At 34.9% G+C, this 14818-nt stretch overlaps 3 protein-coding genes across 3 annotated transcripts; 1 reads left to right on the top strand and 2 right to left on the bottom strand.

The window, feature by feature from the left end:
- Positions 1–157: 157 nt before the first annotated feature.
- On the bottom strand, positions 158–3708 carry LOC104746088 (putative sugar phosphate/phosphate translocator At3g17430). Its single transcript, XM_087489022.1, has 10 exons — positions 3392–3708; positions 2814–3034; positions 2405–2512; positions 2238–2269; positions 2091–2141; positions 1873–1934; positions 1513–1774; positions 1038–1303; positions 828–922; positions 158–549 (listed from the first exon to the last, which is right to left on the bottom strand). The coding sequence occupies exons 2-10, from the start codon at positions 2904–2906 to the stop codon at positions 391–393; spliced, it is 1128 nt and encodes a 375-aa protein (XP_087345148.1). The 5' UTR covers positions 2907–3034; positions 3392–3708; the 3' UTR covers positions 158–390.
- Positions 3709–7954: 4246 nt separating this feature from the next.
- LOC104746087 (putative receptor-like protein kinase At3g17420) lies at positions 7955–11063 on the top strand. Its single transcript, XM_010467489.3, has 7 exons — positions 7955–8308; positions 8899–9477; positions 9561–9788; positions 9876–10046; positions 10144–10273; positions 10364–10579; positions 10680–11063. The coding sequence occupies exons 2-7, from the start codon at positions 8927–8929 to the stop codon at positions 10773–10775; spliced, it is 1392 nt and encodes a 463-aa protein (XP_010465791.1). The 5' UTR covers positions 7955–8308; positions 8899–8926; the 3' UTR covers positions 10776–11063.
- An 80-nt stretch (positions 11064–11143) lies between these two features.
- Positions 11144–14423, bottom strand: LOC104746086 (protein CYTOSOLIC ABA RECEPTOR KINASE 1). The gene is made up of 8 exons (XM_010467487.3): positions 14101–14423; positions 13546–13667; positions 13191–13441; positions 12863–12989; positions 12455–12728; positions 12133–12265; positions 11762–11848; positions 11144–11506 (listed from the first exon to the last, which is right to left on the bottom strand). Exons 2-8 carry the CDS (start codon positions 13625–13627, stop codon positions 11369–11371), a joined length of 1092 nt encoding a protein of 363 aa, XP_010465789.1. The 5' UTR covers positions 13628–13667; positions 14101–14423; the 3' UTR covers positions 11144–11368.
- Between the last annotated feature and the right edge of the window lie 395 nt (positions 14424–14818).

Raw genomic sequence — 14818 nt, 5'->3', positions numbered from 1 at the left:
ACGTGATTGAAAAGTACTAACACATTTCTTCTAGTACCGGAGAACTGATGTTACTAGTCTTTTTTTAGCAAAAAAAAAAAAAAAAAGAGATATATTTCGAACTTTGAACAATCGACTTCAAAGAAGAGATACTGCTCAAAAGTTGGAACATAACTGATGATAGAAAAATGAAGACCATAAATATATAACTTTAACGTCAATTTACTACAAACGAATTTACGACTCTGACGTTTTTCAAGCTAATAATCATCAGTAATAATCTCCGCTATTCTATTTCATGGAGTAATAAATTGAAGGGACGTTTTTCACCTGAGACACCGGGACTAAATGCTGCAAGTAACAAAAACGAATTTGGAAGCAAAGTGTCTATTATACTTGTATACCAACATCTTAAGCGGCGTGATTTCCGAGCTGTGTCCGACCAATATGAGACAACCGGGACGTGATCAAAGGGGCTTCCTCGTCGTTTATCTCAGCTCCTACTCTTGGGATTTCCACACTGTCGTTAGGATTGAATTTATCCGAAGACTTCTTCTCCATCTTATACTCCTGTGTAATGTTTGTGTCCATCAGTTGTTACATTTAGAAGAAAAGAAAAAGTCATTGGATCCACATTATAATTTGCAAGTTTAGAGGTTCTCTAGGAAGGACGATGATATTATTGTGAAACCATATCTGTTAATATGGGAGGCTATCATCGGGTTTCTAAGACGGCCTATAGATTATACACTGTTTCTGGACTAGCGAGAACCTAAAACAAGCCTGAGATCAACCGGGTACATAACCTTTAGCTGCTAGAGAGTTAGGATCGGGAATGTTTGACTGACCTTATTGATTCGATCTGGAAGACTGTCAGGAATTGCTTGAGACGCCTTGACATCCCTTACTTTTATGTAATTGTACATAACGACACCACATAACGCTGTGTCAAAACACATGACAAGAATAGATAGTTATGTGAGAAACAAACAGTCAAGGAGTAAAAGGAAATGTTTATAGCAATCACATTTGTTGTGTTGTGATATGAAGAAATCTACCTATCGCGTATCCAGTGATATTCAGCCCAGTGATTGTGGACTCAGGAAAAATGACAGTCGAGAGGGCTATGAGAATCCAGTCTTTGAGAACACCAGCCACCCGGATGGTTACTGCACCTGTTCTCCCGATTACTAAGAATATGGAGAAGTTCAAGGCAAGAGCACATAGAGCATTGGAGAAGAATATCCAGAAGTTAAATTGGATCTGTGCAACTTCCATTGTGGGTTTCTCCAACACATACCAAGGTAAGGCCAGAAAAACAAAACTGCACAAATTTGAAGCATAGCATGTCAAGGAAAAAGATTATGTGAGTGCTAAACTGCAGTAGAGGAAGTAGAACTTGACATGTAGCAATAAATAATAATGAGAGAAGATAGTGTAACATGATATAATTAGACGAACTGGAACCATGGTTTGGTAATTGATATCTTATTCTTGAAATATAATTGATTAAGCAGCATAAGGGGTGAATACCTGCAGGGAGCTATGTAATACAAGCTGGTAATAGGGTTCAATGTCAAACCCTTCTTCTGGAGAAGAACTTGAGTTAGCACCAGTCTAAGTGCTTCAGCAAAGATGCCTGTCACCTGGTAGACTGTGCCAACTACATTGAAATGAATTTCCCCATAAGAGGATATCACAACTCCAACACTGACCAGCAACATGTTCGAGAACACGTCGCACCTTGGTTTGTCAGTGCCGCAAACAACTGCCATGATAAATGTTGCTACTGGCACTGAAAGTCCATAGTCATGTATTAATATCATTTGTAAAATGAACAGAAAGTCTATGCTAAAATAGATTTGTAACCAAAATGTTAAAGACTTCACATACTTAGAGCTTTAAGCATCTGAATGAAGGCAACAGAAATATGCAAATACGCAGTATTGCCAAACCTGCACAAAGGGGAATGTAAGATAGTGAAGAGACAGTTGAGAAGCAAGGTTAACTAGAAAAGACTGAGTTTTCCTGAGCTACATGGGGAGCAATTAAAAATATTCAGACGAAGGGCACTAGTAAACTATGTTACTGTCCACAGAACATGAACTTACCAGAGACTTGATGCAAAGAATGCACTTATAGGTACCACACAGGTTGCGTATCTGGACCCAAAAAGTGTGTCAAAATGGAGAGACGATGGGCTTACGTACAAGCAAACAATATAAAATAGATGAAAAAGACCGAGTAAGCTGGCTTACATTTCAAATGTCATTTTAACCGGAGCAACAACCTACAGAACAGAGGGAAAACTTATCACCGCACTAGCAAAAGGAGTCTAAGGATCCATAAACAAGATTATATATTTTACAAGAGAGCATTACATAAGATGCATAAGCATAGTCCATATTCTTTGAGTTTAGCATACCTTGAACACGCGAATAAGAAGGAAAGCCACGAATCCAGCAAAGCCCATATGGATCATTGTCAACGTTATAGGAAGTGGAAAGTTGAAGTACTTTGGGGATAAAACCCACTGCAATTATAAGGAATAGAAGGAGACGATTTAGAAGTCAGAATCTACTTTAATAAAAGCTGAAACAAGATACTATAGGGGAGACTAGGAAATTAGAGATTCATAGTACTCAACACCCATTGATACAAAAAAAAGGTTTTTGGAAGTGGTTCCATGTCAGTAACACAACATACTATATAAGTCAAACATCAAATTCTTAAATCGGAAAGAAAGTATGTAACATTCAGAATCCAACAAATCTGCAACCTACACATATCTGTGTAAACATTAGATAGTTATTAACTAGCTTCTAAAAATTCACCTTATTGTAGAGTATAACTCCAGAAGAAAGTATAATGTAGATGAGCAAGTAGATATAAGTTAGAACAAGCGTCTTGTTTATCATCTTTGCCATCTTCCCTCGTCCCCTCTCCTCAGTTCAAAAGCAAAGTTCTTTGATAATCAATTTCCTGACACAGCACCAATACCAAAACAGGGCAGTATCCCTAAATAAAGCAGGTGCAAATGCTCCGTGACCATTACCTGAAACCCAAAAAAAAAGCAAAAGTTTTGTCAGCCAATACAGATTTATCTAAGTTTCCGCGTGAAGAACAAAGTATCAAAGGACCAGTTGAGAGAGCCCTACTCACTCCCATTTAACGAGCTCAACAATAAGAAACAAATCGTTCATGAGAAATGGGACGGAAACTAAACAATGCAATTGGATTCACAACACGCTAAAAGTAATCACACCAGAAAACACAATCAAAACCAACGACATGTAAATTCAAAAAAAAACTCTAAAAACCTAAATAGAAGGAAATCGAGAGATCACGATCAGAGAAAATAAGCGAATTGGATCAGATCCTGCAAGAAATAAGGAGATAATAATAATACTACCTCGAGATCATAAGCCGAGAGAACTGCAAATTTATGAAATTATCAGCAAACAAATCTAGTGGCGATAGATCAAAGACGAACACTATCTGATTAAACAAATTAAGCAACTCGAGAAGAATCTGATGATAGGTCAAAAACAAAAACCACGAATTCGAGAGAGAGGTTTCTATGAGAATCAACGATACAGAGAAAAAGAAGATTTATTAATGCAAAGTGTTTGTGAGAGAAGAGAACTGGGAAAAGAGAGCTACAGTAGTTTTTAGTTGGAGAAAGACGGGATTGAAAACTTTAAAATTAATTATATTTTTCTCCATAATTAAAACCAAAATAAATTTTATAAAATATATAAATGAACGGTAAAGATGAATAGGCTAATCAGCAGAATCTGAATCGAACGGCTACGATTCCATCTCTCATATGTGTGGAGAAGACCTGCGAAGAGTGTTAGAAGGTTTGGGTTTAATGGGCCTAATATACACTTTTTGTTTGGGTCAAAAGACTTGGTGACAGGCCCGTTAAAGAGAGAAAAATCTGCGATGATGATACACGATAATGTTGTGTTCATCGATATGGTTATGTTTTTGAAACGTGAGGATTTGGGAGGTTTATTATATTTAATTAAAGGATAACCAAGTGAATGTGATATACTAACCAATTTTATAATTGGAGGTCGTATTCTACTTTTTTTTTTCTTTTCTTATTAATTGGTATTACTAACCAATTTGTGTCGGTAGTCACATATTGTTGATTTGTTGTCAACTCATTTTCCTTTAATTTTTTTAAAATTATATATTAAACTAATTTCTTAATTTTCAGATTTTGTACATGTAGCCGTAATTAATCAAAATGTAAACTAACATTTAAATGTAGAATACACAAAAGGTTTAGTACAATCACATCGAAAGTAACCATATATATAAAAGAACCAAACTAAAACATAGAAGCTATAATTTGTATTACACTCGTTCATCAAGGTTAGACATGATAAACTTACGTGCAATGAGAGTATTGATGACCTCTATACGTTTTAGCTTAGTTGTTTCGAGTTATGCATTAATTGCTGTATTTAACCTCTATGTCTTTTAGCTATATCCAAGCTAAACAAAGAAGCTAATAAACCTTTTTATATAAAGTCTCTTTGCTCTCTAATTATGGTCACAAGTCCCAAGCATGACTCGGATACCATTTCATATTTTTTGTTTCTAAAGATAAGCAAAGTAGAAGACTTGGAAGAAATGCTTTTTTCTTTTTCTTTTCTTTATAAGCAATTGAATGTACGACGAGACCATGTCGAAACCGAAAATAACCAAAGTAAAGCATAGAAATTGATTAAGTACACTAGAGCCTAGAGGCAACATAAACCAGAATCTATATGAGCTTCTTAGGAAACTACTCGTCACTTGAATGAAACAATGAGGAATGGGTATAGTTCCGTTTAGGTTTTTGGGAATATGGGTAGTTTATGCTCTACTTTTTTTAAAAGTGCTCATTTGCCTAATAAGCTCAAGTTCTATCCACAATGGCCGCATTATCTATTTTATGTAACTTGTAATATTTTTCTCGAACAAATTTCCGACAGTATTGTTGTTATGATTCGGATGCATGCATGTGATTATTAAGAGACAAAAATGAAGCTTAAACAATCACACAATCCTTGTTATTAATTATTTTTAAGAAAATTATAAAATCAATTATTAATTTTGGACTATCTTATATGCTAGTAGGACAGGTTGATGTAAACCCAACAACTGCAAGACAATAACAAAATAATAAGACAGCAACGAAGAGAAAAAACAAAAGTTTAAAAGAAAAGAAAAAGAAAGAACTGATTTATCAATGAAATAAAATACCAACTAAAACCACATTGTTAGTTAGCTTTTGGAGGCGGACACTAATCATGCAATTGTTTCTTACGCGTAGTCTAAATTATTGTTCTACCTCTACAACCAATCAGCTTATTGTTTCCTTTTAAGTTAAAATACAATAATTTCAAGTATCATCTGCCGTCGTGTATAAGTCCATGAATTAGGTGTATATATGTATCTGATGATATATATATACGTACATACATATTATTATTTTGGAACCCTTTGAATTCTCAGTTTTAAAATGAGAAAAGCAGTTGTAAAATTCCCTTCCTTATTTCTTTTGCTGCTAATTAACTTGTAAAGGTTTTTCGATATCACTTTACTAAAATCAAAAATAAATGTTTTAGAAAACGGTATAAGCGTAGTTATATGCGCTAAACAACTGTAGTTATGGTGATTGTCTTCTAATTGAATGTTGACGTTCTATTAATTAAATGGAGTTAGATAACTGTCTTAAAACGAACAACTTTACGTTATAAAATTTATATCAAATCAACTTATCATATACTGTACTATAGAGATATTAAGAAAGTCAAGTGTGTGACTAAAAATATTATATATGAAATGTTGTGTAAAGTATGTATAAATTAATAGTATTACATAGTAGTATTTATTATAAACCGTTGAACATATTAATCGTTTGAAGGAGACGTACAAAAATTCGTGTGAAGGAAACAAAATAATGGATCTATCATCTTTCATCTATATATATATCTAAAAGATTTAAATAAAAAAAGAAAAAAAAAACAGAAGAGAAAGAGATAGAGAATCATTTGTCGAGCTGTGAAATGATGATGATGAAGGTATGTCTCTTGTATTCCACGCAGCAAGACAAAAGCCATCTCTCAGGTTGACTTTTGTCAAGCACACGCAAAGCCAACATTATTACTGCTTTATTTATTTATTTTTTTTTTGTAAAAATATAAAACTCTATTTCTCTTTTAGTTCTTTTGATTTTTATCTTAATTAGATCGTTTATACGGGTTAGTGTCTTTCACAGTGAGTGATTGGTTCTTCGATTTCTTTCTCTTCTTATATTGTAAGACTTCTATTTATGCTGTATTCACATGTATTTATATTAGTGTTTTGAACTGATAGAATCCTGAAGTCTATATAATAACGAGCACAAACTTGCATGATATATATTAGTTAGATACATAGTTTTAAGAATTAGTTGACATTATAGATGAAGACCTCATATCCTCCCTGTAAAATGTGTAAGTTCTAACTATTGTTTTTTGTTGTGTGCAACTAATTATACTCTTTCTGTTTCACAAAGAGTGTCATTCTGACATATTTTACACAAATTAAGAAAAGTTTGAATTATACATATTTATCCCTATTTAATAAGTGATTAATGATCTAAATTCAATGAAATAGCTTTGGGTTTAGGGGTAAAAAAGAAAATTTAACATTAACTTATTGGAAATGTAAAATGACATTCTTTGTGAAACAAAAATTTTTCTCCAGAATGACACTCTTTGTGAAAGAGAGGGAGTATAACTCAACTTTCTTCTACTAAAACATAGTAGTATATACTTATTACACACGTCATTTTTACAGTAGATTTTGACTAGGTATATGATACTAGTATCTATATTGTCTTTCAGCTTTCGACTGTATTAATTAGTAGATAAGATTATGATTAATAAGTGACTCATAAGTTCACGAAACAAGTTTTCCAACCCTAATACGTTTGTTTCTTACACGCACGCCGACAAAGTAACTATTTTCGAAACACGCACTTCTTCTTTGGTTAGTTATAACCTTCAATGGCATGCCAATTAACATCAATAATTATATGTTACTTACACGACTAATCAAAATTAATTTCTACACGATAATGGACCCACGTACGCATCTTCTATTTTTTTTTAAAAAATATTTGTTTCAAATGATTAATCTCTTCTTCTTCTTCTTATTTTTTATGTTCTAACGAATTCAAAGAATCAAAATCCACGATTCTGATATTGAAGCCGCTCGTTTCCTTTTGTTTAATCCTTCGAAAAACCAATGTACTTACTTAATGAATTAAAAAATGCATAGTGGAGGAAGAAGAATATATAAACGGAAAGCTGGTTATACTATAGTAATGAACAAATTTATTACCTTAAAAGAGTTAGGTGTGACGTCTAATTTAATATAATGTTGACAAAAATTTCCCTATTAACTATAGCAACACATTTTACAAGACTTATTATTTAAATAAAGATTAACAGTGGAAACACTTCTTTCTTTTGAAAATTGTCGTCGCCAATCACGGTCTATAGCTTCGTCATCTTCCTATCATCATGTTTTTTTTTTTTCTCAACAACTAAAGTGTACATTACATACGCATATATAACCTTTCTTTTTGTTTAAGAAAACGTAAAAGTTTTGAGTAACAGTATATATTAAAAATTTAATTAAAATTATCTAACGTATCTTTTTGCTCTAATTAAGGTTAAATCGAATAGCTGGCTTACTTTTTGAAAATTAGCAAAACTATCCGATAAAGGGTTAATAGTGAAACCTTCTTCTTTAACAAAATAAAAAAAAATTTAAAAGAGAAAGCTTTATTAACATTTGTCTAGTAGTAGTATTATTTTACAGATAAAGTTTTGCTAATAACCTAATAAAAATGAATAATTTAATTGGCCGAAAAAATGATTCATTAAATCTTGAACACAAAAAGAAATTTAATTAATTAATTTAGAGAAAGAAAAAAAAACTAGTAATAAAAAAAGAAGAAAAGGACGAAAAAAAATAAAAAAGCAAAAAACAGCACACAAGCATAAGAAAAAATATTCCAGAAGAAGAAACATCAAAGAAAGCTTCAAAACTAAAGCTTCTCTCTATTTCCCCCCCCCACTCTTTTCTTTCTTCCCCACCATATGGAAACCCTACAAAGATCTCTCTAAAGATTTCTCAATATGGTCTTATAATCTCACTGCTTAATTTTCTTGTTTCGTTTATGTGTTTCCTTTATTAACCTGAGCTCTATAGTCTCCTCCATCTTCTTACCGGAAATAGAAAGAAAAAAAACAGAGGAAATAGGTTCCAATAGCAGGTATTGTGTTACTTTTAAAACCATTTTTGATTCTCTGTAGTTTCAAAGGTTTGATTTTGTCTTGTGGGTTTGCGTTGGAAGCTTAAAAGTTTCTTTCTTTTTGAGGTTTTAGACTTTTTAGCTTCCCACAGTAATAAATTACTCATATTAGCCCAACGAGATCTGTTTCTAGAATTGCAATGGTTTCTAGAGTTTAAGATTACGACTTTTGGATGATTCATAGGATGTAAATTTTTTAACTTTTTTTTACAGCACAAATATTTTATTTACCTGAAGTCATGGGTATCAGATTTATATGTTCTTGATTTCTCAGGATGAGATTTGATGTCTTATATACTCTGCTTTTATTTAATTTGCTCTGTTTTATTCTGTTGTGTTTTGCACCTTTTTGTGACAAAGCTGATGTTTTTGTATTATGATTGTTCTTCATTTATATTACTTACAAATTTTTCAATGCTTCTGTTAGGATTGACTCAAGCATCACTATTAGCCTCATCTTTCCTCTGATCTGTTATGTTTTAGTTTGGATTCATTGTTCTGTGAACATTCAACTTTGATTCCATTTGATAAAACCATTTCAAATTCTGCAGGTACATATATATACACATTTGTGAAAACATGACATCTCAGCTGAAACAATCTCTAACCAAGAGATACGGTGCTCTTGAACTGTGGGAGATCATAGTGATTGCTCTATTTGCAGGGTTCATAGTAATCCTCGCCATTTCAGTATGGCTCAGCTTCCGTAAAAAATCCAAGAGATCTAATGCCACAACGCTTCCTGTAACTCAAAGCCCTCGTTATACTGAAGAAATCAAAGAAATAAGTGTTGATCATGTTTCATCTAACAACAATGGTACTTCTCACCAAACTCAAGATGAGAAGTTCGGTGAGGACATGGAGAATGGAGATAAGTTCTCTGGTTCTTTGGAGAAAAAAACCTCTGTTTCTCCTAGTACTCCTTCAACAACAGCTCCTTCACCTCTCTTGGGTCTTCCTGAGGTTTCTCACATTGGTTGGGGCCATTGGTTCACTCTCCGTGACCTTCAACTCGCGACTAACCATTTCCACAAGGAGAATATCATTGGTGATGGTGGATACGGTGTTGTTTACCATGGAACTCTGACTAACAAAGCTCCTGTGGCTGTCAAAAAGTTGCTTAACAATCCGTAAGATTTCTAACGATACCTTTCTTTGTCTTTACAATACTCATTTCTGATATGGAACTGATGTTTTGTTTTCTTACACTTAGAGGGCAAGCTGATAAAGATTTCAGAGTTGAAGTGGAAGCTATAGGACATGTTCGGCATAAGAACTTAGTTCGGCTTCTTGGATATTGTGTTGAAGGAACACATAGGATGCTGGTTTATGAGTACATGAACAATGGGAACTTAGAGCAATGGCTTCATGGAGACATGAGTCACAAAGGGCATCTCACGTGGGAGGCTCGGATCAAAGTTCTTGTTGGCACTGCAAAAGCGTAAGCCCTCTCATACCACTCGATGATTCTTGTTTTTTCTTGAAATGCAATCTCATGAGAATGTGTGGATTGCATTTGTTTACGCAGGCTGGCTTATCTTCACGAAGCTATTGAGCCAAAAGTGGTGCATAGAGATATAAAATCGAGCAATATACTGATGGATGACAACTTTGATGCAAAGTTATCTGATTTTGGTCTTGCTAAACTGCTTGGAGCTGATTCAAGTTACGTTAGTACTCGAGTTATGGGTACATTCGGGTTAGTAATATACTGTGGCTGTAGTTACAATTTTACTCTATCAAAATCTGCATCGGTTATTGAAACATTTTTCTCTGTTCTGCTGATGAATTTTCAGATATGTCGCGCCTGAATATGCTAACTCTGGTCTCCTAAATGAGAAGAGCGACGTGTACAGCTATGGTGTTGTTCTCTTGGAAGCTATTACTGGAAGGTATCCAGTGGATTATGCTCGACCTAAAGAAGAGGTATATACAAAGGTTTTCATTTTTTTTCTCTAGATTGTGGAACACTCTAATATAAGAGGTTGATCTTGATTCTTGAAATGTGTTTTTTAGGTGCATATGGTGGAGTGGTTAAAGCTAATGGTTCAACAGAAACAGTTTGAGGAAGTGGTGGATAAAGAGCTTGAGATCAAACCATCAACCAGTGAACTTAAACGAGCGCTTTTGACAGCTTTGAGATGTGTTGATCCTGATGCAGACAAGAGGCCAAAGATGAGTCAAGTGGCTCGAATGCTTGAATCAGATGAATACCCTGTGATGCCTAGAGAGGTAATAGCCACAGTGACAAACAATGCAGGAAAATATTACTGATTTTCTTGTGTGCAGACTAGAATGTTCATAACTGTTTTTGATGAATGTTTTGTCTCAGGAACGGAGACGAAGGAGAAACCAGAACGCAGAGATGCATAGAGAAAGCACAGACACGAATAAAGATAATGATACTGTAACAAATGCAAAGGTTTGAGCAACAAACAGAAACAATGGACCCTTTTTATGACTTTTAAGGTTAAAAAGAGGAAAACTTTTAGATTCTTTGGGGATTGTTTAGATTCTTTACTGTTTCTATGGGTTAATTATGTGATATATATAGATACAGAGAAGAAGAAGATTTGTTTCTTTTGTCTGGAGAAGAAGAGAGCTCTGCTTGTGTATAGCTTTGTTGCATTTATTATTACCTGTATACAGAGTCAGTTGCAGACATATACTTTTACAAATGAATTTTATTTGGATCTTTAAAGATTCTTTCCAGTAATTCCAATAACTGAAGTGTACATTATAGTTAACTCCTGAAAGTTACTTAAATGTCTAGAAATAGGAAATGAGGTACAGAGAGACGCACAAAAAGAGTGTTTGTATATCTTTTTCCTCGCATATTGTAAAATTAGTAGACACTTACATCACAGGCATGACATAGATATAAATATAGAGCAATATCAGTAAAGTGGCATGTTTTATGAGAGAAATAAAATAGCCTATTTCACAAATTTACACAAATCGGATTCAAACAAAAACAAATGAAATAGCGATCACAAGGGGTGAACTCAGATTGGAGCAAATTTAATACGGGTTCCTGTGTGGAGTCTGAGGAGCAGAGCGAGGAGGATTGAGCAGAGGCTGAAGAGCCTTTACCACTATGCTCATGTTTGGCCTGAAGTCTGCCTCGTATTGTACACACAGGGCAGCAACCGCAGCCAGCTGATCACACCGAGGCATAAGAGAAAAACTCAAATCAGACTCGAAAATCATATCCAGGATTTGGGGTTCAATACTTAGGTAGTGTCTCAGTCTACGCATATAATAGGGAACACACCAACAGGGAATCAAATCAAAATCTCGTTGAAAATAAAAGCCTTGGGTGCAACGGATGGTGAAACAGTTTCGAAGTCATGTCGTGGTAAACGTTTTCTAATGCAACAATGAGAAGCATAGCAAGATTATGGGGGAAATTACCTTGGCAACAGCTTTGGGAGGATATTCTCCGCTTAGTCTGGCATCAACACACTGCTTCACTTTGTCTTCACTCAGTTTAGGGGTTGCCTGAGACATACAAAAGTTTTATTACCAGGTACCAGTTTTCGTTTCTAGAGAAAGTTCAGAATTTCTAATATCTCACAAGCAATCAGACTTTGCTTCAAAAAGGGTTCACTCACAGAAGCCCACCTTCATCCAGACAAATTCCTTTCTTAATTCATAATTTATAAATTAGGATATTTCTTTCTAGAAAAGAATGACTACACCTAATAGACTGAACAAATCATGTCTTTTCTCAGATTGTCTTATCAATATGAGTAACCAGAATAAGAGAGAGAAGGGTATATTACCCATGTCACGAGACTCTGCTGTCCACGAGGTAAGGTATGATCAACTGGCTTACGACCTGTGAGGAGCTCCAGCAGAACAACCCCAAAACTGTAGACATCACTTTTTGTGCTCAATGTCCCCGTCATTGCATACCTACATTGCAGAGCCAAAAAATGTTCATGTCACTAGTTTGGTCGATGGGAAGATGTCAAAACTGTATAGCCACGAAGGAATAGGTGCCTTAAAACATAAGATACTGATAACGAAAGTTCTGAGCACGAGTTTAATGTACCCTATCAGTTATCACTGTTCAATATAACTGAAGCATCTAAAGGGTCTTACTCTGGAGCATGATAGCCAAAGGTTCCGAGTACACGGGTTGAGTGAAGGCGTGCAGCCATGTCAGGGGCTTGGTTGGACAAATCAAAATCAGCAATTTTGGCAACATCATCGTCAAACAAAAGTACATTGCTGGATTTGATGTCTCGGTGGATAACATGAGGGTTTGCCTTCTCATGCAAGTACTCAAGTCCTCTAGCTGCACCAACAGCAATTTTGACTCTCTGGTGCCACGACAGAACAGGACCTGGCTGTGCTCCTTTAACACCTTTTCGACCTGCACCAATGAATTCACCACGTTTCATTAGTTTTTTCCATCAGAAATTTCACTAAATGGTGTGCATCTTCATTAGATTATAGTTTGACATGTCCCAGTCTTAGTGGAATAATATTTTTACATTAGTAACTTACCATGAAGAATATCATGAAGAGATCCATTAGGAGCATATTCATAAGCAAGAACACGTAGTGGACCATCAACACAATAGCCAAGGAGCGCAACAACATTGTCTTGTCGCAATCTCGAAACCATTGATACCTATTCAATTATTTTTTTTAATGTCAGTAAGTAACATAGCAACCAAACTGACAAACTAACCCCAACAGAGTGACTTCGCACTAAACTATTAGAAGACAGGAAATATACGGTCTAGGATGAGTATCCAACCAAGACAGCAATGATATATTTTGTGAGATGAAGGCTCAACAAGACAGCAATGATATATTTTGTAACATCTACCTGGGCGAGAAATTCTTGATCCGGTTGCTTACTAGAATCCAGTTTCTTAATGGCAGCTGCCTTACCGCTTCTAAGAACACCATAAAACACTCTACCATATGAACCCTCACCAATCAAGGACTTTGAACCATAGTTATCGGTTATATCCTTCAACTCATCAGCTTGAATGGCCGGCACAGCAATAGGCTGCATCTGAATGACTGGCGGGTTCTTTGGTGGATCTGCCCTTTGATGGTGACCTCCATTGTAACCTTAAACCACAAACGAACAAAACATTTCAATTAACTTAGCCACCAAAAGGATGAGTAGTAATAATAATAAAGAGAGAAAACTGATATGGGCAACAAAAGCAAACCTCCTGCATTGTGCACTGGCTTTGGTCCAGTCTCAGCAACTCTACGGAAATCCTCACCACCACAACAACCAAAACAGCTCATTACGCTTTTTTCTCTCCTCACACGAAACTGTGTCCAGTACCTTCATAACAACAACACAAAACATCAACAAAAATGGTCTGCAAACATATCTGAACTAGTGTTACAGAACAAGACAAAGAGCCATTGTGATAGGACTGTACATACAAACATAGAAATGTTCAGACAAAACCTTCCCAAAAAAAAAAAAAAAATCAAAATTTGAAAGTGAAATCGTTCTTACACGGCAAAATTCGATCAAAACCCTTAAACGAACTAGACATTATTGGGTGACCTAGACTAACACAAGTCAACGATCGTACCCCGTAAAAAAATGGATATAACTATTAATAAATCTCCGAAAAATCCGTGGACATCATCCGAATCGGCATAAAATCGAACCCTAGGAACCAAAATTATCCGATGTACGGACATAATAGGAAAGACCCAAAAAGAGAAATTTAGTTGCACAGAGAAGAAGAAGATAGCAAAATTACCTCTTTCCAAACAAAACGAACAAAACACAAGAAGAAGAAGTAGAATTTATCAGATGAAGAAAGAAGGATTTTGAGGGGTTTCGTCTTCTTCTTCTAATCTCTCTCTTGTTGTTGTTGTTCGTGTGCGTAGGGACTAGGGGTTGGTGAAGAAGAAGGCAGAGAGAGAGAGAGAGAGACTTTTCTTCCCGGCGGAAATTTACAGTAAAATGGATTTATAGGGTGCGTGATGGTGGCGCACGATAGCTACTTTGTTTTCTCCTTCCTTCTTATTAGTCATCTATCTACTTGTGTCTTATTTTATAATTCGTCGTCATTTTGAGGTCAAAAGTCTTTTTCACATTTAGTTTTGAGGTCAAAAATTTATTTGGTCCATCTTCTGGCAAATAATTTTTTCACATTTCTTTTTCTTATACGTTTACGAAATAAATAATATCTTTTGTTTTGTTTTCTTTTGGGGTATTTTTAGCATGTAAAGGGAAACCAAAATAGACGGCTAGTATTTTAATAGAAAAGAGATTGATATATAATAGTATTAGACTATTAGTATATGATTCTAATGGAATATAATTAAAAAGTTGTAAATAGGTAGAGGTTTAGGTGTAAAGCGAGTAGTATCGTTTGACCTTGAAAGGCGATCGTGTTCTTTGTGATGATGATGATCATTTTATGGATATTTGGTCGTCGGTCTACAAGTCAACAAACAAACAATCCACTTTGA

Source organism: Camelina sativa, chromosome 15 (assembly GCF_030686135.1).
Source record: "Camelina sativa cultivar CO46 ecotype springtype chromosome 15, ASM3068613v1".
NCBI lineage: Eukaryota > Viridiplantae > Streptophyta > Magnoliopsida > Brassicales > Brassicaceae > Camelina > Camelina sativa.
This window is presented reverse-complemented; position numbering and strand designations above follow the sequence as displayed.

Coding starts and splice junctions, on each gene's coding strand:
- LOC104746086 (XM_010467487.3), bottom strand. CDS start 13,627: ATGAGCTGTTTTGGTTGTTGTGGTGGTGAGGATTTCCGTAGAGTTGCT. Junction 12,990..13,190: donor ATCAAGAATTTCTCGCCCAG/GTAGATGTTACA, acceptor ATAATTGAATAG/GTATCAATGGTTTCGAGATT. Junction 12,266..12,454: donor TTTGGCTATCATGCTCCAGA/GTAAGACCCTTT, acceptor TCTGCAATGTAG/GTATGCAATGACGGGGACAT.
- LOC104746087 (XM_010467489.3), top strand. CDS start 8,927: ATGACATCTCAGCTGAAACAATCTCTAACCAAGAGATACGGTGCTCTT. Junction 10,274..10,363: donor ATGCTCGACCTAAAGAAGAG/GTATATACAAAG, acceptor TGTGTTTTTTAG/GTGCATATGGTGGAGTGGTT. Junction 10,580..10,679: donor ACCCTGTGATGCCTAGAGAG/GTAATAGCCACA, acceptor GTTTTGTCTCAG/GAACGGAGACGAAGGAGAAA.
- LOC104746088 (XM_087489022.1), bottom strand. CDS start 2,906: ATGGCAAAGATGATAAACAAGACGCTTGTTCTAACTTATATCTACTTG. Junction 2,513..2,813: donor GAGTTATACTCTACAATAAG/GTGAATTTTTAG, acceptor TTATAATTGCAG/TGGGTTTTATCCCCAAAGTA. Junction 1,775..1,872: donor TCAGATGCTTAAAGCTCTAA/GTATGTGAAGTC, acceptor ATGGACTTTCAG/TGCCAGTAGCAACATTTATC.